This window comes from Catharus ustulatus, chromosome 1, assembly GCF_009819885.2.
Source record: "Catharus ustulatus isolate bCatUst1 chromosome 1, bCatUst1.pri.v2, whole genome shotgun sequence".
In the NCBI taxonomy this organism is placed as follows: domain Eukaryota; kingdom Metazoa; phylum Chordata; class Aves; order Passeriformes; family Turdidae; genus Catharus; species Catharus ustulatus.
The window spans coordinates 106,442,383-106,466,937 of NC_046221.1; the positions used below are offsets into that span (position 1 = coordinate 106,442,383).

General features: G+C 38.8%; 1 protein-coding gene across 2 annotated transcripts; it reads left to right on the forward strand.

Annotated features, from left to right (window-relative positions):
- Positions 1-144: 144 nt before the first annotated feature.
- On the forward strand, positions 145-24,555 carry AFG3L2 (AFG3 like matrix AAA peptidase subunit 2). 2 transcript variants are annotated; one of them, XM_033054666.2, is made up of 17 exons: positions 145-270; positions 5,191-5,290; positions 5,740-5,808; positions 6,267-6,382; positions 7,295-7,447; positions 9,952-10,026; positions 11,436-11,560; positions 13,856-14,129; positions 14,681-14,818; positions 16,525-16,678; positions 17,248-17,355; positions 17,506-17,631; positions 18,691-18,801; positions 19,358-19,473; positions 20,403-20,603; positions 22,252-22,446; positions 23,559-24,555. In XM_033054666.2, exons 1-17 carry the CDS (start codon positions 145-147, stop codon positions 23,799-23,801), a joined length of 2,430 nt encoding a protein of 809 aa, XP_032910557.1. In that variant the 3' UTR covers positions 23,802-24,555. The 2 variants fall into 2 exon arrangements, with proteins under 2 accessions (XP_032910557.1, XP_032910566.1); XM_033054675.2 differs by having other exon boundaries at positions 11,439-11,560.

Genomic DNA, 24,555 nt, shown 5'->3' on the forward strand with positions numbered 1-24,555 from the left:
AGGGCGGTGCGTGACCTCCTGGGGGGCGTGGTCTCCGCCAGGGGGCGGGGCCGGACGGTGCCCTTCGGACGCAGAGGAAATGCACGCGGCGGCGCGGTGACGTCAGGCGGCGCGGGCCGGCGGTGACGGCGGGTCCGGGCGGCCATGGCGCACCGGTACCTGCTGCTGGCGCGGGGCGGCGGCTGCCGCCGGGGGCTGCCCGGGGCCCCGCTGCAGCAGCTGCTCTGCGGGAGGGGCCTGCTTGCGGGGGCGAGGCCCTGCCTGGCGCAGGTGAGGAGCGAGCACGGGGGGCGTGCGTCGATAGAGGGCCGTGGCGGCGGCGGCGGGCGGCCCCGGGGCGGGGAAAGGCGTCCTGCTGTTCGGAGCCGAGGGCGTCTGTCTACTGCCCGCGGCCTTCCCCGGCTCGTCCTTACCCTGTTCGGAGGACGCAGCCCCGGCCTGCTCGGCACCGGCCCTTCCGGGCGGCGGGGAGCGAGGGTCGGTGGATGGGTGAGCGGGCGGGTTGGAGTGCCGCGCCTCCCGGGCTGGAAGTGGCTCCGTGCGGGAGAACCTGCGGGCTCCTTCGGCTGCAGCAGGGTCGCCTTGAAGAAGGAAGACGAGGTGACACCCCAGTCCTGCATGGCTCCGGTATTCATAGAGAATGTTAGGAGGTTGAAGGGACCTAAAGGATTTTCTCTTCCCGACTCCTCTGCCATGGACAGGGACACCTCCCACTACACCGTGTTACTCCGAGGCCCATCCAGCCTGGCCTTGAACACTGCATTTACAGCTTCTCTGAACAACCTGTTCCAGTGTCTCACCACCCTCACAGGGAAGAATTTCTTCCTAATAACTTAATTTCTCCTCTTTCTATTTGCACCCATTACTCCTTGTGCTGTCACTCCGGTTCCGGCAGAGTCCTTTTCTGTAGACCCTCTTCAGATGCTGTAAGGTTGCTGTGAGCTCTCCATGCCACTTTCTCTCCTTCAGGCTGAGCAGCCCCAACTTTCTCAGCTTCTCCTCGTAGAAGAGGGTTCCCAGGTTCCCACTGGTTTCCCAGGTGCTGTGTCCCACCTAATTTCAAAGTTCTTCCTTTGCTTTCTTAGAGTGATAATTTGCATTAGGTGGGTTTGTGGCTGTGTGAGAGACTGAAATGTTAAAGATTAATGACTGAGCAGTTTGTTTTGGGTGTCAGTGTTCTGGAAAAGAGGAGCCTGGTTGTTTGCATCCCGGGATTGCACATTGCAATGATGCCATGAATCTGCACCTACAGTTGTGGTACTAACTGATAAATCATGATGTCTGTGTGTTCATTCTTAGTAAAATGGTCTTTACTGTCAGCTGTTACAAGATGTGTATTACCCTTGTTGGCAGCTCTAACACAGTGGAGTGACAGGCCTATTCGACTGCTTGGGAAAAGGAAGATGCTTAATTCCTCTCCCTTTCATTGGCACCTTGAGAGGGTTGCTTTGTTTTCCTGTAGTGTAGAGTGGTGAACAGCCACACCTTTATCGGTATCAAGGTTATCTCTAGGATGGTGATAATTGTGAGACAAATAGACACAGAAGGGTGTTAGTAGTTTTGTTGTCAGCATGAATACGTGGCTTGTTTTTAATGGTGAATTTGATTTTGTTTGATCAGAGCTGATTGTCATTTCAGCAATAATTAAAACATTGTCAGCAATGCTGCTGATCTCTCAGGAAGCTAATTCTTATTTCTCTCAATAAAATTTAATGAGTTCCTATTCGTAATCAGTCTTAGGAGGGGGACTTTGTTTTCATTCTGGTATCTGGCTTTGTATGTAGGCAGAAAAATTACCATCTTTGTTCCATAAAAGCCGTTACTTATTTAAATTTAGCAAAAAGTGAGTGGGTTGGGATAACAGAACCTTAGAAAGGCTTGAGTTGGAAGGGACCTTAAAGATCATCTAGTTACATACAACCCCTTGCAGGGACACATCCCACCAGACCAGGTTGCTCAGGGCACCATCCAGTCTGACCCTGAACACTTCCAGGGTTGGGCATCCACAACTTCTCTGAGCAACCTCTTCCAGTGACTCACCACTCTCTAGGAGTAAAGACTTTCTTCCTAATTTTTGATCCAAATCTCTACTCTTTTAGTTTAAAAACATTTTCCCTTGTCCTATCACTATTTGCCCATGTAGAAAGTAACTTGCATTAAGGTGAATATCCTTACCAGCTTTTTGTTGTGTGTTGTCTCCTCTTCCTGTTATGTTCTTATGTAATATTTTGGTGGCTGTTCGATAATTAAGACGTTCAGTTTCATTTTACTTTGATTTGGAATTTGATAATGGATAAAACTGTAAACTTCCAGCTTTCTAGAATTAACAGATTCTCTATCTTATTTGCATAACTAAGCAAGTGGATTTTCTGTTCCTGCTTCACGTAGCCTCAGTTTTTAAAAAAAGGATTGTGCTTACAAAGTTTTGTAAGCCTTTTAAGTAGTTCTTCTTGTGGTCTTGGGTTTATGTGGCACTCTGGACTAGTAACATTTCATTGGTTATTTTAACTGTAAAACTAACCTATGTGTATTTTGGTTATCTAGAACTTATATTTTTAAAAGTTAGGATGGTGTCACAAGGTTTGCCTGAAAGAAAAAAATTAGATTAAAAAAAAAAATTTGTTTTAAATGCAGTGAAGTTTTTTGCCTCTGATTTGGAGACACTTGGCAAGAGTTTCCTGATGGACAGCTCAAAACAGCATCCAGTCAAAATGTGCTCTGTTTGCTTTCTGTTTAGGCAGTGAGTGTGCTTATATCAGCTAAACTTGCTGTGGCATTCCTATTGCCAGACAGGCCCTGTATCAGGCAGCTTTTGTGCTGATGTTTTAGAGAGTTCTTGAATATCTCCAGTGAGGGAGATTGTACAACATCTCTGGGCAGCCTGTACCAGTGCTTAGTCACCCACACTCTTCCTCCTATTCAGGTGCATCTGTTTCTGCCCATTGGCCCTTGTCCTATTGCTCAGCTCCACTAAGAAGAGCCTGGATCCATCTTCCTGGCACCCTCCCCTCAGATACTTAAAGACAATAATGAGGTCTCTTCTTAGCCCTCTCTTCTCAAGGCAGTCAGGTGATACTGAACAGGCCACGAAGTCAGTTGTTCCTTTTTCTCACAAAGCAACTTCAAAGCACTCAGCTCTCTGCATATTAACTTGACAGGTCTGCTTGTGTTCATGGAATCTGTAGAGACAATCCAACAAGAAACCAGTCCCATTATTCAGGTCTGCCGCAAAGCTCTGTCTGCTTACCCTTCTCTCTCCTTTGCTTAAACTATAACTTAATTCTGTAGTAAACCATGCTGGTCTAGATGAGCCAGGCCATTGGATTTGGCTTACTTAAAGTTTTTTTTTAAACATGAGTAGTTGTTCTTGCCTTAGTTGGAGTTAAGCTTTCAGAATATTCTGGTCTCTTTGCAAATAAAAAGTAATGTGAGTTTGCAGAAGAACTAAGTCCCTATTTTTTGTGTGTTGTAGGAGACTACTGACATAGGAGAAAACCCTGTTGCTTCTTTGAGTTTTGTCACTTGATGCAATATTTACTGCCTGTCTGTATTTGAACTATACATGATCTGTGGCAAGCTCTTTTTATTTTATTGTCCACATGGCTGCATCCCATTTGTCCTAAAACTTCTAGGAGCACAGATGGAATTGCTCATTTTGGAGGCCATAGTGTATTGGATTTCGTAGCTGTTCTCTACATTACCTTCTCTCTAGACTATCTGCCCTGCACATGCTTCTCATAATCAGTAAAATGTCCTCTTGGATTTTCTGGATTTTATTCAGAGACATGCAGTGGCACAAAACTAATGGCTTGATCAAGCAGCCCAAGAATTCTTAGCTCAGTCTACAGGAAAAGCAAGGAATGAGAACTTTTTGGTATTCTTCTTGTTGCCAGCAGGTGGAACTACAGGGATGCTTGAAATAAGTCTAATGTATTTCATCATTTAATAAGAGGTGGAGGGGGAAGCTCCAGACAGATTTCAGGAGAGTTACAGCATTCAGTTAATGAATGGCAGCATGCCTGGAGTAGTTCTAGTGTACAATCAAGTAATCAAAAGTTTCTTTAATATGCAAAAATAGGTTTTGTTTATTGCCACTGTACCTTGGCTATAACACTGAGCTTCCCTTCACTGAAATAGTCCTAGAGGTGTTAGTCCCAGATCGATGTTTGCTATCTTGCAAGGTTTGGTTTTTGCATTTTACTGTTTCTGTGGCTCTTAAGGTAAATAGCTTCCAATCAAAAAGAACAGGAGATTAGTGCCTTTATGTGGTGGGAGTGGAGGCAGAAGGAAAGTCAGTCTGTGGGGAAATCTTGGCATGGATAATATTTTTTTTCTCAGAAGTGCTGGAAAGGCTTATGAAGGGGATTTTATCTAAAATATCTCCTTCTTGAAGAAATCAGGTGATTTCTCTTCAAGAAAATTGCAGTTTGCACTTTTTGTAAGAATTCAACTGCAGTAGCAAAATTTTGAAGAATTAGTGACTTTAAATATTTAAATTCCCTCCTTGCACTTAAACGATGAATAACAGTAAAAAGCCTTAGAACAAAGAGCAATAGGCTTAGGTTTGTTGTGATTTTATAATGGGATGTTTACCCACATTAGGGCTTTAGATCTTCTTTTTGAACTGAGATTCCTCATCTGTTTTACTTTCTTAGCTGGATGTAAGCAGTGTCTGCCACATCCCTTTCTTTTGGCTTCAAGTAGATCTCTCATATTCAGAAGCTATAACTTCTTCACTATTTGAAAAAAGGTTGCAGACAAAACATGATTCAGTACTGTATGGATCATGCTTGTACAGTCACAGTTAATGTTGTACTTTAATGTCATTCAGCTGGTATGATTAAATGTTTCCCATAGAAATAAATGTGTATTTAATGTTCATAGCTTATAGTGTTTTCTACTTGTTTTTTCTCTAAATAAGGAATGTTTTGTTTGTATGTAAGATGAAATTCTGTTCTTAACAACAAGAAAAAAATCTCCTTGCTCTAGAAATTACTCATTTGATTTTGAATTTGATGAACTTTTCTTTTTCCATTGTTATTTTACTTTCTGACTCACAGCAGTTACTACAAGGTCTATTGTAAAGTTCCAGTGGTAAAATAGTGTTTGACTAGCTGCCAGGCTGTACTAGAGAGCATGAATATTTTTGTGGCATGTTCTTGTTCTTTATGTTTCTTTTTTATCTTTCAGCTCTGTGACCAAGTTACCCCTGGAGCTACTGCTGATAGAGGCACTGTTTTGGCGAGTGTAATCGCTGCTTGCAGAAGGCTTTTCTCTCAACCTCCCAAAGGTGACTGTAACTTTGATTTGTGAAACAAAGCAGACTGCTTACATACCTTGCTGAGGACTGAACTCATGTGCCATTCAGATTTATTATCTGTGGGAAAGTCATTTCTTGTACTAACCAGCCTTTAATCTTGAGATGGAACATTTGATTTATGGGATCTTTAGAAGCTATTAAAGAATAGTGTGGTTTGGTCAACTTCACACTGTGCAGTGGAGCTTTCTGTTGACCTGAGCTTCTGTATCTCTGGTTAAAAGATAGCTTTACTTCAGGTTATTAAAGACATGTGGCATTTTCTTGTCAACACAGTAGATTTGTGGAGACCAGGTAGACAAGAACAAAGCTGGTTTTGTAAGCTTCTTCTGGTGTATACATTCAGCTTGTGGTGACTGAAGTGTGATGAAAGAACTGTAAAATAAAAACCAATTGTGAACTCCTTTCCTCTTTCTTAATAGGATTTGAAAAGTATTTTCCCAATGGGAAGAAATCTAATGGAACTAAAAGTACACCTGGAGAAACAAAAGGTACAAAAAACTACTTGGCTTGAGTTCTTTGTGGAATGTGTATTCATTAAATTAGATTCTAGCATAACAATTATGAGTTGGGGTTTTAGGTTTTTTCTTTATTTTCCAGGGAAGATATTATTTCTGTACCAGATTAGTTTAGAAATGTAAATTGATACATTTTTATTATACATTATATGAAAGCAAAATAATATTCACTTTCTGGAATAGTGTTTATTGTCATGCTTCTGTTGGAGTGTTGTCCCTCAATTATAAGTTAACAGACCTCTCATCTGGTCATAACTATCTGTCTGCCACTTAATGGACAATTTGGTTTTCTATGGAAAGTGCAATTTTTCAAATAATCTTATTTCTGTAGTATTGCAGACTTGTACATTTTTCAGAACATCTCCCTAGTGTAACTAATAAAAGGTAATGTGAGATTGGTATAAGATGTAAACATGTTTTTACTTTATTAGAAACAAAGCAAGCTCCTTCCAGACAACCCAGTGGGACTAGTAGTGGAGGAGGCGGCAGTGGTGGAAAAAAAGGTGGCAAGAAAGAAGACACTAACTGGTGGACCAGATTACAGAAGGTTTTGACTTCAAAATATCTTTCTTTATGTCGCTATCTTGTCTCCAAAATAACCTTGCATGGGTTTTTTTTGCTTTTTAAGGCCATATTCTGATTGCCCAAATCTTGCTCAAGCTCCTGTGCCAGGCCTTTCATGGCATCTGGCTCTAGGTGGCACCCCACTCAGTGCCTTTCGTGAATAACTTTTGTGCATAACTCCAGAGGCATCTGCCTCTGGTTCAGGAATGTTAGTGAAGTTTAAGCTGTGTGAATGCAGTTGCTAGTAGTCAGTATGCTTAGAGTAGAGCCTCAGACCTTTAAAGGCTTTGTGTTTTGTTTCAGTGTCAATTTGGAAAACTTTCTGACCACACAATGCTCATTAAATGTAGTTCACTCTTACATGTTTGACCTTAATGGAATACTTATGTGAGTTTCCTTTTGAAATTTATTGCCCTCAGCTGTAACACAAAGATAATGGCACCTGACAGTACAGGAATATAAAGAATGTTTTTGGTGCACATAATGTTTTTCATCCTTCTTGGGGCGTTTTTGGGGGTTTTTTTGGTTTCTTTTCTTCTGTTAGTCTTTTCCTTTATTTTTTGTCGGTCTTTCTTGCACTCCTGGAGACCAAGGATAATGTTGTAGAATGGAGGCAGAAAGGTCATGTGATTTTTTTTTTCTAAAATCAGTAGTTTGTAGATCAAAACTCTTCAATTACTATTTATAAAACATTTAAGGATTTTCGGTTGCTGTAATTCCTCAGTTCTGTGTGAAATTGCTGAAGCGTGTTCATTCAACAAAACTGGCCTTTGACATTCTCTATGACAACCTTGAGGGCAGGGAGTAGAAGCTACAAAGAAATACCAGAATCTGTTTCCTATGTGCTCACTGTATTACAGACTCTAATTTTTTTTTTGCCTTCTCTTTTTCCTAGGGTGACATTCCATGGGATGTCAGGGAGTTTCGGATGTATGTAGTGGGAAGTTCTTTTTTCTGGACAATGGTAGTATACTACTTCTTCTTCAGGGTCCCTGGGAGAGAAATCACCTGGAAAGACTTTGTCAACAACTACCTTTCTAAAGGATTGGTGAGTGGGAAGTTTCACAGAGTGAAACATCAGAGTGCTGAAGAAGCTAATTTCTGCCTCCCCACTTAGGCTTGTGTTTGCATGTCTGTAGAGTGAGAATTAGCTCAGTGTAATTTTTGAGGGAGAAAGGAATTAGCTTTTATTTTAATCAGTTCCTAGATCTGATGTTCTGGATGGATGTGTGAAGATTTATGTCATTTCGAGTGAGGAGAGGGAATAGCAGCTCAGAACAAAAATTCTGTGGGTGCTGGTTTGAAGGGGCAGGGTAGCCACACTCCCTCTGGGTATGGCTGTACAGTACAGGTAAGCTGACATAATGGCTTAAAGAGACATGCCAGCTGCCTTTGGAAGAAGTTTACTCCTAACCTTATCACTTGCATGAGCCCATCCTGCTGAAAGAAAAGGTTTTTTTCTTGTTTCATACCTAAAATCAGTTCCTTGGGGAATCTGAGAAGCAACAGTGGGAAGAGAAAGGGCTGGGTGGGGAATGGAAGAATCCTTTCAAGGGTAATACATTGGCATCCCTTCATCAACCTGTGTTGTAAAGTAGCTTCCTTTCTTTGTTTTCTCCTCTCATTTCTACTTACCTGGAGCCACTACTGGAGCAATCAATTTTATCATCAGTATCCTATCTCTCTGTAGAACTTGGCAGCTTTCCATACTTGGAGTAATAGGTTGGTGATGCCCTGAAGTTCAGGAGATTGTCTTGCATAGGCTTTTTCCACTTCAGGAGCCACTAGTTGTCTGCTCTGTTCCCTCCCTGCTTGTAGCTTCACCTACAGATTAGGAAAGCATTGGTTTGCTTTGTCCTCTAGGTTTCAGACCTAGAGGGATTTTATGTTAACACAAAATTAACCTTCTATTACTTTGGTAAGCTGCTGAACAGGGTGTCTCTTACCTTTCTTTTCTAACTGATCTCTGCAGAGCTGCTTCTCCCCTTCTACCTAGACTGTCTTACAATCAGTCCTGTTCTGAATTGGTGACTTTTGTATCTCTTGTGAAAAAAACCTGTACTCATTAAATTTCTGAAGCAGTGAGACACTTAACTCTGTAAAAATATTAGTTTAGCTGTTATAATGAGCAAGGCCTGAAGCCTTCTTGCAGAAAAGCATTGTGAAAGTAGGCTGTTGCACAAAACCGAGTTTCTTGTGTCTTTGTAAAATGTAGTGGGGATATTCAGACAGACTACAGTAATTTCACGACCACAAGGTGCACCGGATTATAAGGCCCACTTCTGGGTGTCAACAAATTTCCAAACTTTTGCCAATATACAAGGCGCACCGGACTATAGGACGCACTTTTTTTTTGCAGTGAGGATCCGTCCCCAGCTTCCCCAGTGCGGTTGCTGGCCGAGGCCCCGCCTCAACCCAGCAGCCATTGGCCCCCAGGCCCGCCTCCACCTGGCAGCAGAAGCCCCACGGCCCTGCCAACTCCCCCTGCGGCTCACACTTCCGGGTTGTCAAATTTCCAAACTTTATCCATATATAAGGCGCACCGGACTATAAGGGGCACTTCTGGGTTCAGGCCAAAATTTTAGTCATAAGGGTGCACCTTATAGTCGTGAAATTACTGTAAATGTGTAGCTATCGAGTGCTGTTAGTTGCCATAGTGGTGGGGAGAAGACTGCACTGCTGGAGTGGTGTGCTGTTCAAAGCAAAGGCATTCAGGTAGTGTTGTGTGAAATCAGGGTAGTTCTAGAGGGATTTCTTAGCTCATGTTTTGCTTCAATTCTACCGGAAATGGCCACATATAGTGAGCTGTGCAGTTCAAGCCCAACTTTCAAAACTAGATTGCTAGTTTTAAATACTTTAGAGATGTTAAAACCAATTATTTTATGGAAAGAGGAAGAAAACATGGAAAAATCTTTAGTTCACTTCTGAAAAGGTCCTGTCAAATCCAAGAAACTAACCATTGCAGGATACTTGTAAAAAAGATCTTAATGGTATATATCTGCTGAATCTATGACAGTTCCTAGATTTATATAATATCTGTTACCTCAGCTAAATACTTAATCTAATTGGTGTTATTGTATTTAATGTTGTAGCATGGGAAACCCTGTCCATCAGGGAAAACAGTCGTAAGAGCCGAGTTTAGATTTCCCTCATTTTGCTCAATTTGGTTTGTTTTGGAAGCTGCTGTAAGAGTTTGGAATCATATCACTTACTGCTTTTGGTGTTTGACCACTGAGACAATTAACTATTGTTTAACTGTTTTACTGTAACTGATTTTTACTGAGGCATGCCTTGAGTTTTTCCTTGAGAAAAGGGTATGATGTCAGTCTTTCAATCTAAATTCTGATGTGCCAGTCAGTATTCCTTTTTTCCTGATTACGTACGTGATTCCTAATGGCAAACTGTAGACTGTGAAACTGTCCTGATGTACATGATTAATTGTAATCTCCTAACTGGAAAACAGAAAGCTTCACATTCGTTATCTGAAGCTGTATTGGCAGCTCAGTGACTGTGCACCCTTCACTCAGGTTTTCTTCTTTTCTCTTCCTACAGGTGGACAGACTTGAAGTGGTGAACAAGCGCTTTGTTAGAGTCATCTTTGTTCCTGGAAAGTCTCCTCATGAATGGGTAAACACTTCTAATACATGTACATGAGATATTGGAAGCAGCAGAAGAGTCTTTTTACATAAAGTTTGAGGCAGAAACTTGGTCTGGATCGTTAATAATTTCTTAATCCAAAACATTTTCTTGTTACATTATCCTATATCGTGTGTTTTTCACTTTACTGTATCAGTTATTTTGCCATAGATACCTTTAAACCATGACAAGTAGTTCCTTTCCAGCACTATGCTCTTTAATACAGATACTTAAACAGGAAGAGCAAGAAATTGCTGAAGGTTCTGTATTTTTAACTGCTGTTTTCCATCTGCTCAAGAAAATCCCAGACTTAAGTTCACATACTTAGGAATCTTTTCTGTTCCGGACTGCTTTTAGCCAGTTACTTGAGAAAACAAAGACAAGTGTTTGTTTCCAATGTATTCATTTCATGGAGTTGCTCTCCTAGTCACACAGTGAGAAATAGACTGATGCAGATGAAAGTTTTCTAAAGAATGTTAACCAGTGGCAGGGTCCTATTAAAAAAAATACAAATTTTTCATGAAAAATTCAAAGAAGCATTAGAAAAGCTTTATTAGGTTACCTCTTCTTAGGTGTTTGAGCTTTTCTTAACTGTCTTTCTGAAACAAGGTCTGCAAATCCCTCCTGGGTAAAGTGAAATCTGCAGCAGTTACTTAATCAGTGGGTTTCAGTGTGACTTATTTATTCACCTACTCTTTAGCCCACATAAAACCAGTTGCCTTCGTTTCCCAATCAGTTAACTGTTTTTTTTCTTTTTCAATGTTAGAATAAGGAGGGACAAGTCAGGCAGGTCGTGGTGGAAAAGGGGAGATTTTCTCAAAAGACCAGATCTCAACACATTTAGAAAGTAATGTCTGGATTTTTAGTTCTGGTCTGTGATAAATTTCATGCTGGGCTTTTTTTTTTTTTTTTTTTTTTTTTTTTATGAAGACAGCTAACTTTAAAGCTAGTATAAACTACAAAAGATTTTCTTAAGAAAAGCAAAAGCCTTTCTTAATCAAGAGGGCTGAGACCTTCAGATGAAGCAGTAAGTTGTATGACTGCTGTATTTCCAGGTTCAGTGCTCTGTATTATTCTGACTTTATAGCTCACTTGTAAAGATCTGTTTATTACTCCCTTCTGGTTTTTTTTTCTGAATGAAGTGCCAGGATTTCCATCTGTTTAAAGTGCCCTAAAACTATTGGATTCATCATCTCTGCAGAAGCACTGATAGATACAGCATATTCAGGTTGGGAGGCTTTGGATTTATTGTGTGCCTCTTGCACCAGTTACAGACTTGACAAGGCAACTTAAACTTGGTCCAAATCTAACCCATGCACAAGGAATTACTAGACCAGAAGTTGGTTTGTAGTGAAGGTGAAATAAGACAGGGCACATTGTGATCTCTACTTTTTTCCCAGCAGTACGTCTGGTTTAATATCGGTAGTGTGGACACTTTTGAGCGGAATCTTGAGACTGTGCAGCAAGATCTGGGAATAGAAGTGGAGAACAGATTGCCTGTAGTCTACTCGACAGAGAGTGATGGGTAAGAAGTTGCTTTAAAAAGTCTTTGGTTAAAAGAAGGGTTGTGTTTATAGTAGAGAAGTAGGTTTGTAATACACATAGTTTATGCTTCACTAGGTGGCAGTATTATCAGAATAACAATCAAACTTTGGTTAATTTTTGAGTGCTAAGTGTAAGAGAAGCTGTTCAGTACTCTTTGTCCATGAAGAAATCCATATAGCTTCTTATTATATAAATATTTTACTATAACACCTTTCTTCGTTTTAGCCCTTCCACTCAGCGACTTTTACTAGACCATGAGTTAGCCAGGCACAGCAGCAGAGCTCCAGAGATGATGTTTATGTGGATTTTTGAACAGATATATTATATCATAGAACCACAGTATACTGGGTGAGACATTCTGGGCATCAAATTTTGGCCAAAAACTAAGCATAAGTCAAATTTTGAGGCCTTGGGAAAAAGTAAGAAATGAGTGATTAAGCAGATCACACTAACCTGCTTGTTAGCAGGGACTGGCAAATGCATCACACTCTTAATTGTAAAGAAAAATAGTACTGATGTTAGATTTACAGCATTGTTGCTTCCCATTACAGAATAATGACTGATACTAGATTTGTGTTCTTTATATTAGCCTTATGTAGCTGAATTTTATTGACCTTATTTAGAAGACAGTAAAAGTGCTTTTCTGATGTATATTTCCAAGTAGCTTAGAAGACAAACATAATCTTGTATCTGAGAGACTAGGGGTTGTTTTTTGTTTTTTTTTTAAGTGAGCAGTTCAAAAATTATTCCTGGTGATGTCTGTGAAATAGGTTTTGTATCATCAGGAAGTTGGACTTTGAGTGTAGTAGCTCATATGACTAATGAAAATGGCTCATTTATTGCCCCTCATATTTACATTCTTGGTACTTGTGGGTATTTGTTTTGATTTGAGGGGATGGAGGGGAATATCTTGTTTTTTCTGCAGTGTGTTCCTGTTGCCTGTTGGTCTTGGTGGCAACAGGAAAATGGTGGCCTTAACTCTGGGCAATCCTGCAACTTCAGATAGAGGTTTTTATTTCCCTGTTCTACACACTGCCTACCTCATTTCTGTTTGTTTATAATGGAGCATGCTCTTAAGGGTGGTCATAAATAAACCTGTTGAGCCTTATTTAAACAAACCTGGGGAAAAGTGATGGTCAGGGCAGTGCAGCACTTGTGCAAAAAGACTGCATGTTGGCCTGAGGCTTCTAACAACAGACTGGGAAAAGTAGGTTAGTTCCTGTGCCTTCTTCAGCCTTGTCCAGACCTTTACTTCCTGAATCCCTCTTTCTGACCACAGATCTGGTCCTTTCTTCCTCAGTGGCTGTTCTTCATATATTATTCTTCAGATAATTATTTATATTGCTCTGCCCCAGGAATGCCACAGAAAATAGGAGAGAGCAGGAGCGATATATAATCAAAGTACTGCTGGTCTCTGTTGAATCAGAATCTGCTGAATACCACAGTAGAGGGGAAAATCCTTCTTTTCCTCTTTATCCCAGGAATGTGGGTTATTTGTAAAGCCTGGAAATCCTGTGCTCATTTATTGTGCTTCTTTTCTTCGTTTTATTTTTGCTGAGTGTGGATAGAACATCTTGTGAGCTGTTTGAAGCTGTTCCTTTTCACAGAAAAATCTGTGTTGTGCTCAGATACATGATAAAGAGGACTGTGTTAGGCTGTGTTAGGGTTTTTGGCTTTTACAGAGCTGTGCTAGAAAGCTGGAGGACAATGGACAATGAATAATAATTTTAAAAAATCAAAGCCACAAAACAAACAAAAACCTACCTCAAGAAACCATCCCCTTCCCCCGCAAATCTGTATCCTTGAAAATGAAAATAGAAACATGGAAAGAAGAAGAAAAAATGTAAAAGGCTGAAATATCTAAGGGAAGAAGAGAATGTATTTTGGAGATAAATTTACCCTTGAAATAGTAGGACACACTGTCTATATGCTACCTAATACAACTTACTTTGAGACTATAACCATTTTCATAAGTAGTCCTGTAAATTAACCTTTGCAAAACCAAGCTACTTAGGTAATGCAGTTTTTCCTCTGTGAAACTCAGCAATGTTATTTCATGTGTTTGGCTTAAAAACAGGCAACTGTCAGTGTAACAATTTGTTCTTGATTTATTTTGGTGTTTTTCCAGTGTGAACAACCTGTGGAAATACAAAGATTACAAGTTAGTAGAGTATTAGTCCTGAATTTGCTTATGATGGAACCAGCATCTTGTATATGTTATTTGCAGTAATAGACTTTTGTGATATGCTTCTTGTTTTTTTGTTTTTCTCCACAGATCATTTCTCCTCAGTTTGCTACCTACAATTCTGATCATTGGTTCATTGCTGTACACGTTAAGAAGAGGTCCTGCAGGCTTAGGTCGGGCAGGGCGTGGAATGGGTGGACTTTTCAGTGTTGGTGAAACTACAGCCAAAGTCCTTAAGGATGAAATAGATGTTAAATTCAAAGATGTAGCTGGCTGTGAGGAGGCCAAATTAGAGATAATGGAGTTTGTTAACTTTCTGAAAAATCCCAAACAATATGAGGATCTGGGAGCAAAAATTCCAAAGGTAAGGAAATGATGACTTAGACTTTATTCTTCTAGTAGTCCTCAGTATTCTAAACTGTCCCAGGATTGGTTATGTATGCAATGCTTTCCAGCTTCTGTCTTCTTCCAGTCAGGAAAAAAAAAAAAAGCATTAAGTGCCAGCAGTACAACTGTGGTACCAGAAGACTTTCCTTGTGGAATACATTATCTGTTCATGTGGACCAGAAATGATGCACATATAAGTATAGCATCATTCTGGCAAATAGTTACAACAGAATTGCCTTTTGGCTGTATTGACAGGGGAGTCCAACTGATGACATACCTTTCTTTTTCTTTTTTAGTATGTCAGTCAAAGAAAACACTGTTCCTGTAACTCTAAGTCAGCATGGTAGTGTTGTATTTAATTTGTTTTTCCTTTTGCTCATTTAAAGAAGGGATTAATCTTCAGTTATTTCCTTGCATGATTTTGAGTGTGGTGAAAGAAAAGCCAGAGGACTCAATATCATAACGTGTTATTTCATAGGCTTAATACTGTGTTTTCTTCATGAGGAAAATATACCTGTTTTCTTGCAGGGGGCAATTCTGACAGGTCCTCCAGGTACTGGGAAAACACTTCTGGCTAAAGCTACAGCTGGAGAAGCCAATGTGCCATTTATCACTGTCAATGGCTCAGAGTTCTTGGAGATGTTTGTTGGTGTGGGTCCAGCGCGAGTAAGTCTTTGGCCTTGCTCTTTTCTTTCAGTATTGGCTGTTGAAAGGATGTTGTCAGGTTTGGGAGACAAATGGTTTGATTACAGCTGAAGTTCTTTCTTCTATGCAGATTTCTTACAAGTGATACCAAATGCAAGTCTAAACACAAAAATCACTGGTGTACCTTTAATAAAAGTTACTAAGGCAGTTCACTATCTGGTTTCAGGCCGTTAAGGATGTGCCTCTTTTCAGGTGCTTGAGAACACAGAACAGCACTCTTTAAGCTCTGATCTGAAGTAAATTTACTAGCAGCTCATTAGGCTACTGGTATGGGAGTGCCTTCTGCTCTAAATCCTGTTTCTTTGAAGAACTTTATTCTCTTTGTAGTTTCAAACTCTTAGCTGTAAAGAGTTTCTAGGACACACAGATAAGCTGCTGAAGGAAATATGAGTCGAGTGACTGATTTCTGGAGATCAGGTGTTTTAAATAACCAAATATATGTCTAATATTTTTGGGCTTTTCTGCCTTAACTGTCTCAAGAAAGCTCATTAAAAACATGTAAAGTGGTATAAACAAGTTACTGGTGGTATTTTATGGTAATTAAAATTTGGCAAAGTAATAGGTATCCTAAAATAATAGTTATGCTCAGGTTTGTTGTCAATAGATAGCTGAAGTGCTCCAAAGCAAAGAGACTTAACTTTTCCCTAGTGGTCTATAAAAGTACTTTTACTGTCCAGTGAAATCTGTTGACTCAACTTTGACTGGGAACAGAGGTTTCAACACAGTTGATAATCTCTGATGTTTATAAGAAAACAACATGAGTGTTTTACTTTCAGTTCCTATTAATTTATTAAATAAGGCAGTTGTTAGTGATGCTAAATTGATCATTTGTAAATTGGAATGTGCTAGAACTAAAACTGCTTACACAACCTTGGTTTCTTTGGTCATTTTTAAGTGTATATGCATATGAAAACCTTTCGTTTCCACAATGCAAATACACGAAAGATAGTTGTATGATTCTGGATTTTTGCTTATTCCAGTGAAAAGATAGTTCACTTTCAGCATCTGACACTTGTTTATCTTGATTCTTCATTATACTTTTCTCAAAAGATCTGGGTGACTTTCTGTAGTACAGCCTACTGTCCAATATTTGCATCTCTTCATGTCTCCTGTACGTTTTTTGTCATCAGAAAAGCCTTCTGTAATTGCATCAGTAATGTATAAAGTAGTAAAGCTCCGAGCTGCACCTGATTCTCACTCAGGTCAACATTCTTCCATTAATTTTTTATTTCCTGTTTGCTCCAGTTCGATTCCTCAGTTGTAGATCTGTTAACCCGCTGAACTGGTTTTAATGAGGTTGTTCTGATACGTTTGCAAGAAGAGCAACATTGCAATGTTGCATCTAAAATTCAAGTCAGATTGTGCTGCAACTACCACAGTAGTTATGTAATATCTTGTTTAAAATATGAAAGTCTAAAAAAAAAATCAGCTATCTACTCATGTCCTGGATGTTTTTTCCAGACTTCTAGAAGTTAATTTAACTTCCAAATGAATATTTGGAGGGGAATTCAATAACTTATCATTGCCTTGAGGGCTGAAGGCTTTGGATTGCTTGTTCAGAACCCTAAGTGATTTAGGGATACTGTTACTGATGTGCCTCTTCCTCCCCACCCGTAATTCAAAAGAGTTATGAACAAGTCTGATACATTCTCTATTCCCTTGTTAAGGTTAGAGACTTATTTGCTCTGGCTCGGAAAAATGCTCCCTGCATTCTCTTCATTGATGAAATAGATGCAGTAGGGAGGAAGAGAGGAAGGGGCAACTTTGGAGGACAAAGTGAGCAAGAGAACACGCTCAATCAGCTTTTAGTAGAAATGGATGGTGAGTATTTAATATCTAATACAGTGTTATAATAACAAGGATATTGGAAAGAACTAATATGCTTGTTCAGACCTGCTAACCAAGATCTGTATTCTAGCTTAGATTCAAATTCCTTCCTTGTTTCCTAAAATAAAGCATGGTGACTCATTCTGCTGCACCCTGATGTTTTGCTAAAATTCATTCAGAGAAAAAAAAACCTCGTTCTGTATCTCCTAACTCTTTGTCGTAGTTGAATAAGCAAAAAAAAAAAATTCTTTGCAATGAGACCAGTCGTATGTAAAAAATACAGCTAGCTGTGCTGGTTTTGTGACTTTCTGAGCAGTCAATCTATTATTGTATTTTGAAGATAAAGCAGGATTTGATAAAGTACTTCACAAAGCAGAGCCCAAGGCCATTTTCTTGCTTGTTATGAAAAGTTGGGGTCAATGCAGCAATAAATAGAAATATATTCAGCTTTAACATAATTTGTTTAAATTGTCAGTTCTTACATGACCCTGTAAAGTGGACAGTCTATATTTTCACAGAAATTATATTTACAGGTTTTTTTCTTTATCACTTTTCTTTAACAGGATTTAATACCACCACAAACGTAGTAATTTTGGCAGGTACTAACAGGCCAGATATTTTAGACCCTGCTCTGATGAGACCAGGACGCTTTGACAGGCAGATTTACATTGGTAAGTTTTACCTGGGTGCCTGTATCACCCTCTGTTTGTAGAACACTGCTGAAGTCACTGTGACTGTTTATATTTGTAGCTTCCTTTCAGACACTCAATTTGAATATATATGGGTGTGAAAAATAAAACCATATGTCTTCTGTTTTAAAGGACCCCCAGATATAAAAGGAAGAGCGTCCATTTTCAAGGTTCACCTTAGACCTCTGAAATTAGACACTGTCTTAAATAAAGATAACCTAGCAAGAAAGCTTGCATCGCTAACACCTGGGTTTTCTGGTAAGTGACTCCTAAAGCCACTATTATTCTCCATTTACTATTTAAGCTATAGATATTCGATTTCCCTACTAATTTTGGTTTTCTTGCACTTGATATTCTGGATGGCATGTGATTTCATTGTGTGTACTGGCACAGCCTGAAATTCTCATAGCCTGTTTAAGCAAGTAAGATTTCTGAGGGTCTAACGTTTTGTCGGCTTCAGTCAGGGTGACATGAGAAGGGATTTTCTTCTGTCTTCAGTACAAGCAATTCAAAGGTTTCTGATTTTTATCACTTGTGCGTGTGTGTGTTCTTCCTTTGTTTGTCCTTTCCTTTGTTTGTTGCATTCTTGAACACTTCTGGAGAAGACCTGGGTTTTGTGGAGTTTGTGAGCATATTCTGTAGGGGAATTTCTGTTTCTGGATGTAAAAACCAAAAAACAGTGCAGAATTCAACTACTGGTTAATACAGATTTGAAATTAATTAGATTATAAAGGAATAATGAGAGTTCTCGCATCTTTTCTTAATTCAACACTTGTGAATTCTTCACTGGTTTTTGGTCTGTACAGAACTGGTTTTCTGAGATTTGACTGTCAGTGTTTCTGGCAGCTACAGTGATGATGTTTAAACTAAGTTATCTCAATAGCACTACTGCAAATAATTTTAACAAAAAGTGGATGGCTTGAAATCAATAATGTGAAAGGATATCTCCTAAAGATATGCCAATATCTGAGCTATACAGAATTCACATATAGGAAATGCATACAGCTAAGTATATACTAGTTTAAGTATAATCTGATGCAGACAGAAAAGGAAGGTGGGATGTGTCAAACAAGTACTTCACTGGTAATAAGCTTTATTTGCTGGCTGTGTACTTATGAGAAAAACCCTAAAGCCTATAACTATAGCATATGTATTTAAATATATCTTAAATGATCAAGCTATTCAGAGCACATTACCTTTAATTTTCAAGCTCAGTGAGACTTTATAGCAAACTAATTATAGATAAGGTTGTCTTTATGCAGAACTCAGAGAAAAGTGTTGAAAAGGATCAGTAATTCTTGCCTTCTCTGCTTTTAGGTGCTGATATTGCTAATGTTTGTAATGAAGCTGCTTTAATTGCTGCAAGGCATCTCTCAGATGCTATAAACCAAAAGCATTTTGAGCAAGCAATTGAAAGAGTTATTGGAGGTAGGTGAATTGTGTCAATTGTGTCAATTGTTTCTTCCTTTTTTATGTGTAGGAAGCCATGCTTTTGAATCTTTCCCTGCTCTTCAGGGTTGTTTTTTTTTTCTCTCTTGAACACACCTGAGATTTAGAAAAGAAACATCATGTCTGTATTGCTGACTTCTGTAATAAAGGAAGAGGAACAAAGAGAAATTTCATCATGACACTTCCCTAATTTCTTCATATCAGCAAGAGGAAAAGTTGTTTGGGTTTAGGGATGCTTTTAACTGCTTCTAGCCTGAAATAGTATAGAAAAGATTTTTAAAGTGCAAATGTTTTATTTAAATATTTAAATACTCTAAAGAACTTAATTTGAAACTAGAAAGTCTAAGGAAGGACAAGGTGAAACCTGGAAGATGCAGATTTGTAAAACTTGCAAGTTTGCGGGGGGTTATTTAAACTTTTTCAATAGATCATATGCACGACCTCTAAGTATTGCTCACCATCTTTCCAAATGAGGTAAAGGATTTCAGAGGAGAAAGTTGTGCCTGAAACTATTAATCAAATTTATTTTACAAAGGTTTGGAAAAGAAAACCCAAGTACTCCAACCAGAGGAGAAAAAAACAGTGGCATATCATGAGGCAGGGCATGCAGTTGCAGGATGGTTTTTGGAACATGCTGACCCACTGTTGAAGGTAAGAAGGCTAATTTGAACGTGTCATTTTAACAGTAGCATGGGCATGTTTTTATTTGTTTTTTTTCCCTCCTTAATTTAAGATGATACTAAAATACATAATCTTTTAAAAAGCAGTATGTGTCAATTTTAGAGTACATTTTGGTTCATTTCTTGGAGCTTTCTAAACTGTTTTCTGACTTAACTGTTACATAGTTTGTAGTATAAATGTCCTTTGAAAGTGAGAGACCTGTTCTTCCCATGAGTCTGCCTGCCTTGATGGTTGCTTTTTCTCTGAGGCTTTCAGTACTGATCAATGGTTTAAGTTACTCTTACTAGGTTATACAGTATACTTCAGGAATATATAAGGCTAAATTTTAGTTTCAATTTGCTTTCTTTTCGGTTCACAGTGTGACAAGTTGAACAAAAGAGGGAAAAGCACCCTTAACTACCAAACTTGCTTTAACATTCATAGTTTTGCATAGCTGTGTTTTTAATCTCATCTCAGGCTTAAAAATAATATTGTACAATTTAGCGCTGGAAGAAAGGTCATTAGTAAATGTGGAAATTTCTTGAATTGCTCAGAATGCTAAAGATGGAAAAATGTTGTATCTGTTACAGAGTACATAATGCCCAATACATAACACTCGAGGAACTGAGGATTTTAATTAAAATAGTATTTTTTAAATATCATACAGTTTTTAGAGAAGATGACAGTGGTCTTGTGTTTCTTTCCCAGATATTCTAGTAGTAGTTATCCCAGTTTAGAGCTAGCCAGGGCTTGTAAGGATAAAACACAATGGGAGCAACACTGTAAATGGAAATAATGTCTGAATTAAACCTCAAGGGTGGGTATGGTGTAGGTTGTGGTATTAAAAAGTGAGTCAAACTGAAGGATGCTTTATGGTTTTTAACACTGTTTAGTTGTAGCACTGTTAATTTTGTTTGTAGGTATCTATTATTCCACGTGGTAAAGGACTGGGTTACGCTCAGTATTTGCCCAAAGAACAGTATCTTTATACCAAAGAGCAGCTACTGGACAGAATGTGCATGACTCTGGGAGGACGTGTGTCTGAGCAAATCTTCTTTGGAAGAATTACAACTGGTGCCCAAGATGACTTGAAGAAGGTGACCCAGAGTGCATATGCTCAGGTATGGGCTTCAGTGAGATTCCTTTTTTTCCTTTATGGTTTTCTTTATCTCTGACCTGACTAGTATTTTTATATGATGCAATTTCATCAGCCTTGTTTCAGAAAACACTGCATAAACAAACATCATGGTGTTGTTTAGAGATGCTGATGACTCAAACATTTTATTTCAGTCTCACAACAGCATTAGGCTTCAATTACTGCCCTACATCTGCCCACAGGAATATACATGTTGCAGTTGCATGCAATTGGATTCAATTACATGTGGAAATAGAACTAAATTCCATTTTAAAATAAGTACAAAGATTTGATCATATCATCCTACATTTATAATTCCCCAGTGTGAAGATTCAATTTGGATTCACACTTGAAATCCAGACAACCTTACATAAAACCACTATTTGATGCCAATTAAGGCTATGGGAATTAAGACATCAGTTTGTGTTTGTATCATATTAACTAATGTAGATGAGTAATTTAAAATCTTATCAATGCAGTGACTCACCTAAGTGTAGCTGTGGGCTACACACCGGTGTATTACTATATTTCCTGCATCAGCACAAAAGGTGTAATCTCATAAGACACAAAGAGCAAGAGATGTTTTGGAGTACACTTATCTTCCCCTGCACGCTTATCCCCAAACCCCACCTACTTCCTGGTCTCAGGCATGCTTCTTGTTGCCTCAGTTCTGGAAGCAAATGTGAAATGATACCCTGTTAGTTCTATGAGATCTCCAGTGACTCTTGTTCAATTTTAAATTAAAAAAATAAGTCTACTTATAGACTTTAGTACATGTTAACCAAAAAAGTACCAAACTTTTCTTAAGAAAGCAGGTTAAGATGCTTGGTTCTAATGGTGAGATCTCTTTGAATTCTGAATATTTGTTGTCATACCTATGTGGATCTTGTTAGACTGAGAAGTGCTGCTTCAGTAACCATCAAGTTGATAGTAGCCATGGAGTGTATAAATAAATAGCAGTTTGAACTTGCTTCTGCCTCTGCTGGAGCAGAACACAACTTAAAACATCCACATTTGGCAACCGGACAAGTCAATATTCAGGACTGAGTCAAGCAATATAAGAATTGTTTTCATATTTGTAGAGGAGTGTCTTGAGATGAGAAATAGAGTATAATTTTTGGACTTGATAGAAGAAAAACCTTCAAGACCCTCTACTTCGGTACTTAAGTTGGCTTATCTTTATGGGTGAGTAGAATATGGTAAACTTCAGAAGTATTTTGAATTGGCGAAACACTTCTATTTCTGGTAAAGGAGAAGGGTTTTACTGCTTAAGGAAGGCTGAAGTGTTTTTTGTGTAATAGTTTAGAATTTAAACAGCAAAACTCTATGTGTACCACTAGTAACCACTTTAAAATGGTGGTTTTTGTGTCCTTTAATCAGTAAAAAGAACTAAGTGACAGTCAACATGCATGTATTAACTTCAATAGATAATCAGTAAAAAGAACTAAGTGACAGTCAACATGCATGTATTAACTTCAATAGACTTGAGGGAAGGGTTGATGTTACAGGAAAAGATTAGGTTGTAGCAAAAATTACTTCTTCCGTTCTTTTTTGTTGGCCATATTTTGCATCAACCTACCCTAAAGTCTTGCTGTCTCTTCTTTGTTTGATTTTTTTTTTTTTTTCCCCTTCAGATTGTTCAGTTTGGTATGAATGAAAAAGTGGGGCAGATTTCCTTTGATCTTCCTCGTCAAGGAGACATGGTCTTAGAGAAACCTTACAGCGAGGCAACTGCCAGGTTGATAGATGAAGAAGTGCGGTCACTAATTAATATTGCCTATGAAAGGACATTAAATCTGCTGACTGAGAAGAAAGCAGAAGTGGAGAAGGTGAGCATTACAGTATTTTTAGCCACTAAGTTCAAGCTGGTAAGCCAAAATCTGAATTGAACTGAATTCGATTTGAAATAGTGACTATGTAAGTATATAGTATATATGTAAGTATATAGAGAAAGTTTGCTCAAAACCCATTTGATGCAATCTTGAGAATGTGTCACAAGACTTAACAGAAACCTCCTTTTGTGTTGGAACACTTCTGAGCGTCTCATGAGTATGATCTAACATCCCTCCCTGCTTATGTAGTCAATATTCATTTTGAAAGTTGGAGGGAAGAGTCTACCTACTAACATAACGTTTTAGTAGATGTGATAGGCAAACTTAAAAACCTAAAGGTGAAATACCAGGATACCAATTTTTTGGGCTAAAAGAAGCTCTTGTAAGCAGAGATGTTCACATGCCTTCTTTTCTCTGAATTCCTTTTGAGCGTTAATGAAAGTATTGTCATCTTCCTTTCCTGTCCCTTGGCTGCTTGTGATCTGCCTCACTGCAGCTGAGATTCAGCTTGTGCATATTTTCTTCATCCCACAAAATCTGATACAGCAAAAGAATAAATTTCTAGGATAGGCATGCAATAAGCTTACTGATAAGGTGACAAATCTTGTTGTAGCAGCTCAGCATCCCAAAAGGGAACACTGAATGTGGTCTGTGCAGAACAATGAGCTCACTGACCCAAGGCTGCAAACTACCCTGGTGCAGTGTTCACATATTGGTATTTTATGGTGCTCTTGAGCTTGTAGCACAACAGCAGCCTGACTGAACCATCCCCACTGACTGGAAGGGAGCACGTGTTTTCGTCTGTCACTTAATGTCTTGCATCAGGAGCCTTTTGGCAGAAGCAAAAAGCTGCTGTTCTGAAGCAACAATAAAAGCAGCAGTGACCCACATTGAGGGGACTTTGCTTAATCTTAAAAGCAGGATTAAAAATACAATTTTATTTATGCTCAAGAGGGAGAAAAATCTTGTATCTGATGAACACTGAACAACCTGTTTTTTCTATCAAAATTAATCAATTCCAAATTAACTGCCTTAGCAAACTCTTCTCAATAGTACAACTATCTTAAATATTTGGTATGTATGACATGACATAACTTGTGCTATTCCAGGTTGCCCTGAGGCTACTGGAGAAGGAAGTGCTTGATAAAAGCGATATGCTAGACTTGCTTGGCCCAAGACCATTTGCAGAAAAGTCTACTTATGAAGAATTTGTGGAAGGTACAGGAAGTTTGGATGAGGATACTTCACTACCAGAAGGCCTTAAAGACTGGAACAAAGAGCGTGAAAAAGAAAAAGAGGAGACAACAGATGAACAGGTCGCTAGGCAGATCAGAGGAGGGATGCCATTTTAACTGTGAAGTGTGTGCCCACAGTGACTTGCACTCTGGAAGAGAAACAAACTCACCTAGTTTGTACTTCAAAACAAAAAATATTTATTCAACCAAACTGTATTAGTAGTGGATGGAAGAGTGATCTCTTGGGATGAGATAAGGATGTTCTGCTTCCGATGTACCTGTGTGAGATCAGCAGTTCACTGGTAAAAGGTGATCATCTTTCGTTTGCCAGCTGGAGAAGCATACAAGGAATTTGAGCTGCAGTGGAACGCCAGAACTGAGCCTCTCAAGTGTTGAAACAGTTCAGGTTCATGCACAGACTTTGTGGCACTGGTCTTTTTTTTTTCCAAATCTCTGTAAGCTTACAAAAATCAAAGGGTTTTTTTTGATTATTTATCTAAACAATACCTATATGTGACCTGTTTCCAAAAAGAAAAAGAATCATAAAAACCATCGTCAAATGTGAAAGTCTGGTTGTACAAAGTACTGGCTTCGCAAAACTATCAGCTCTTTCATCTGATCCTTTCCCCTTCACCTAATTTTGATTTTAGAGTTTTCCTACAGAGAGCTGCCATGTAAGTTGACAGTGAAACTGGACACTTGCCTAAATATCATAAAATGTACTCATGGTTCAGTGTCTTAAATTAAGTCTGAAACTGTTTGGCTCCTGCAGTTTTACCAGTCAGTTTTTTACAGAGTTCTGTAAAATATTGAACATATGAATGTGTTGTGTAAATACAGTTTGAGTCAATAAAAACAGTACTTTTCTGAA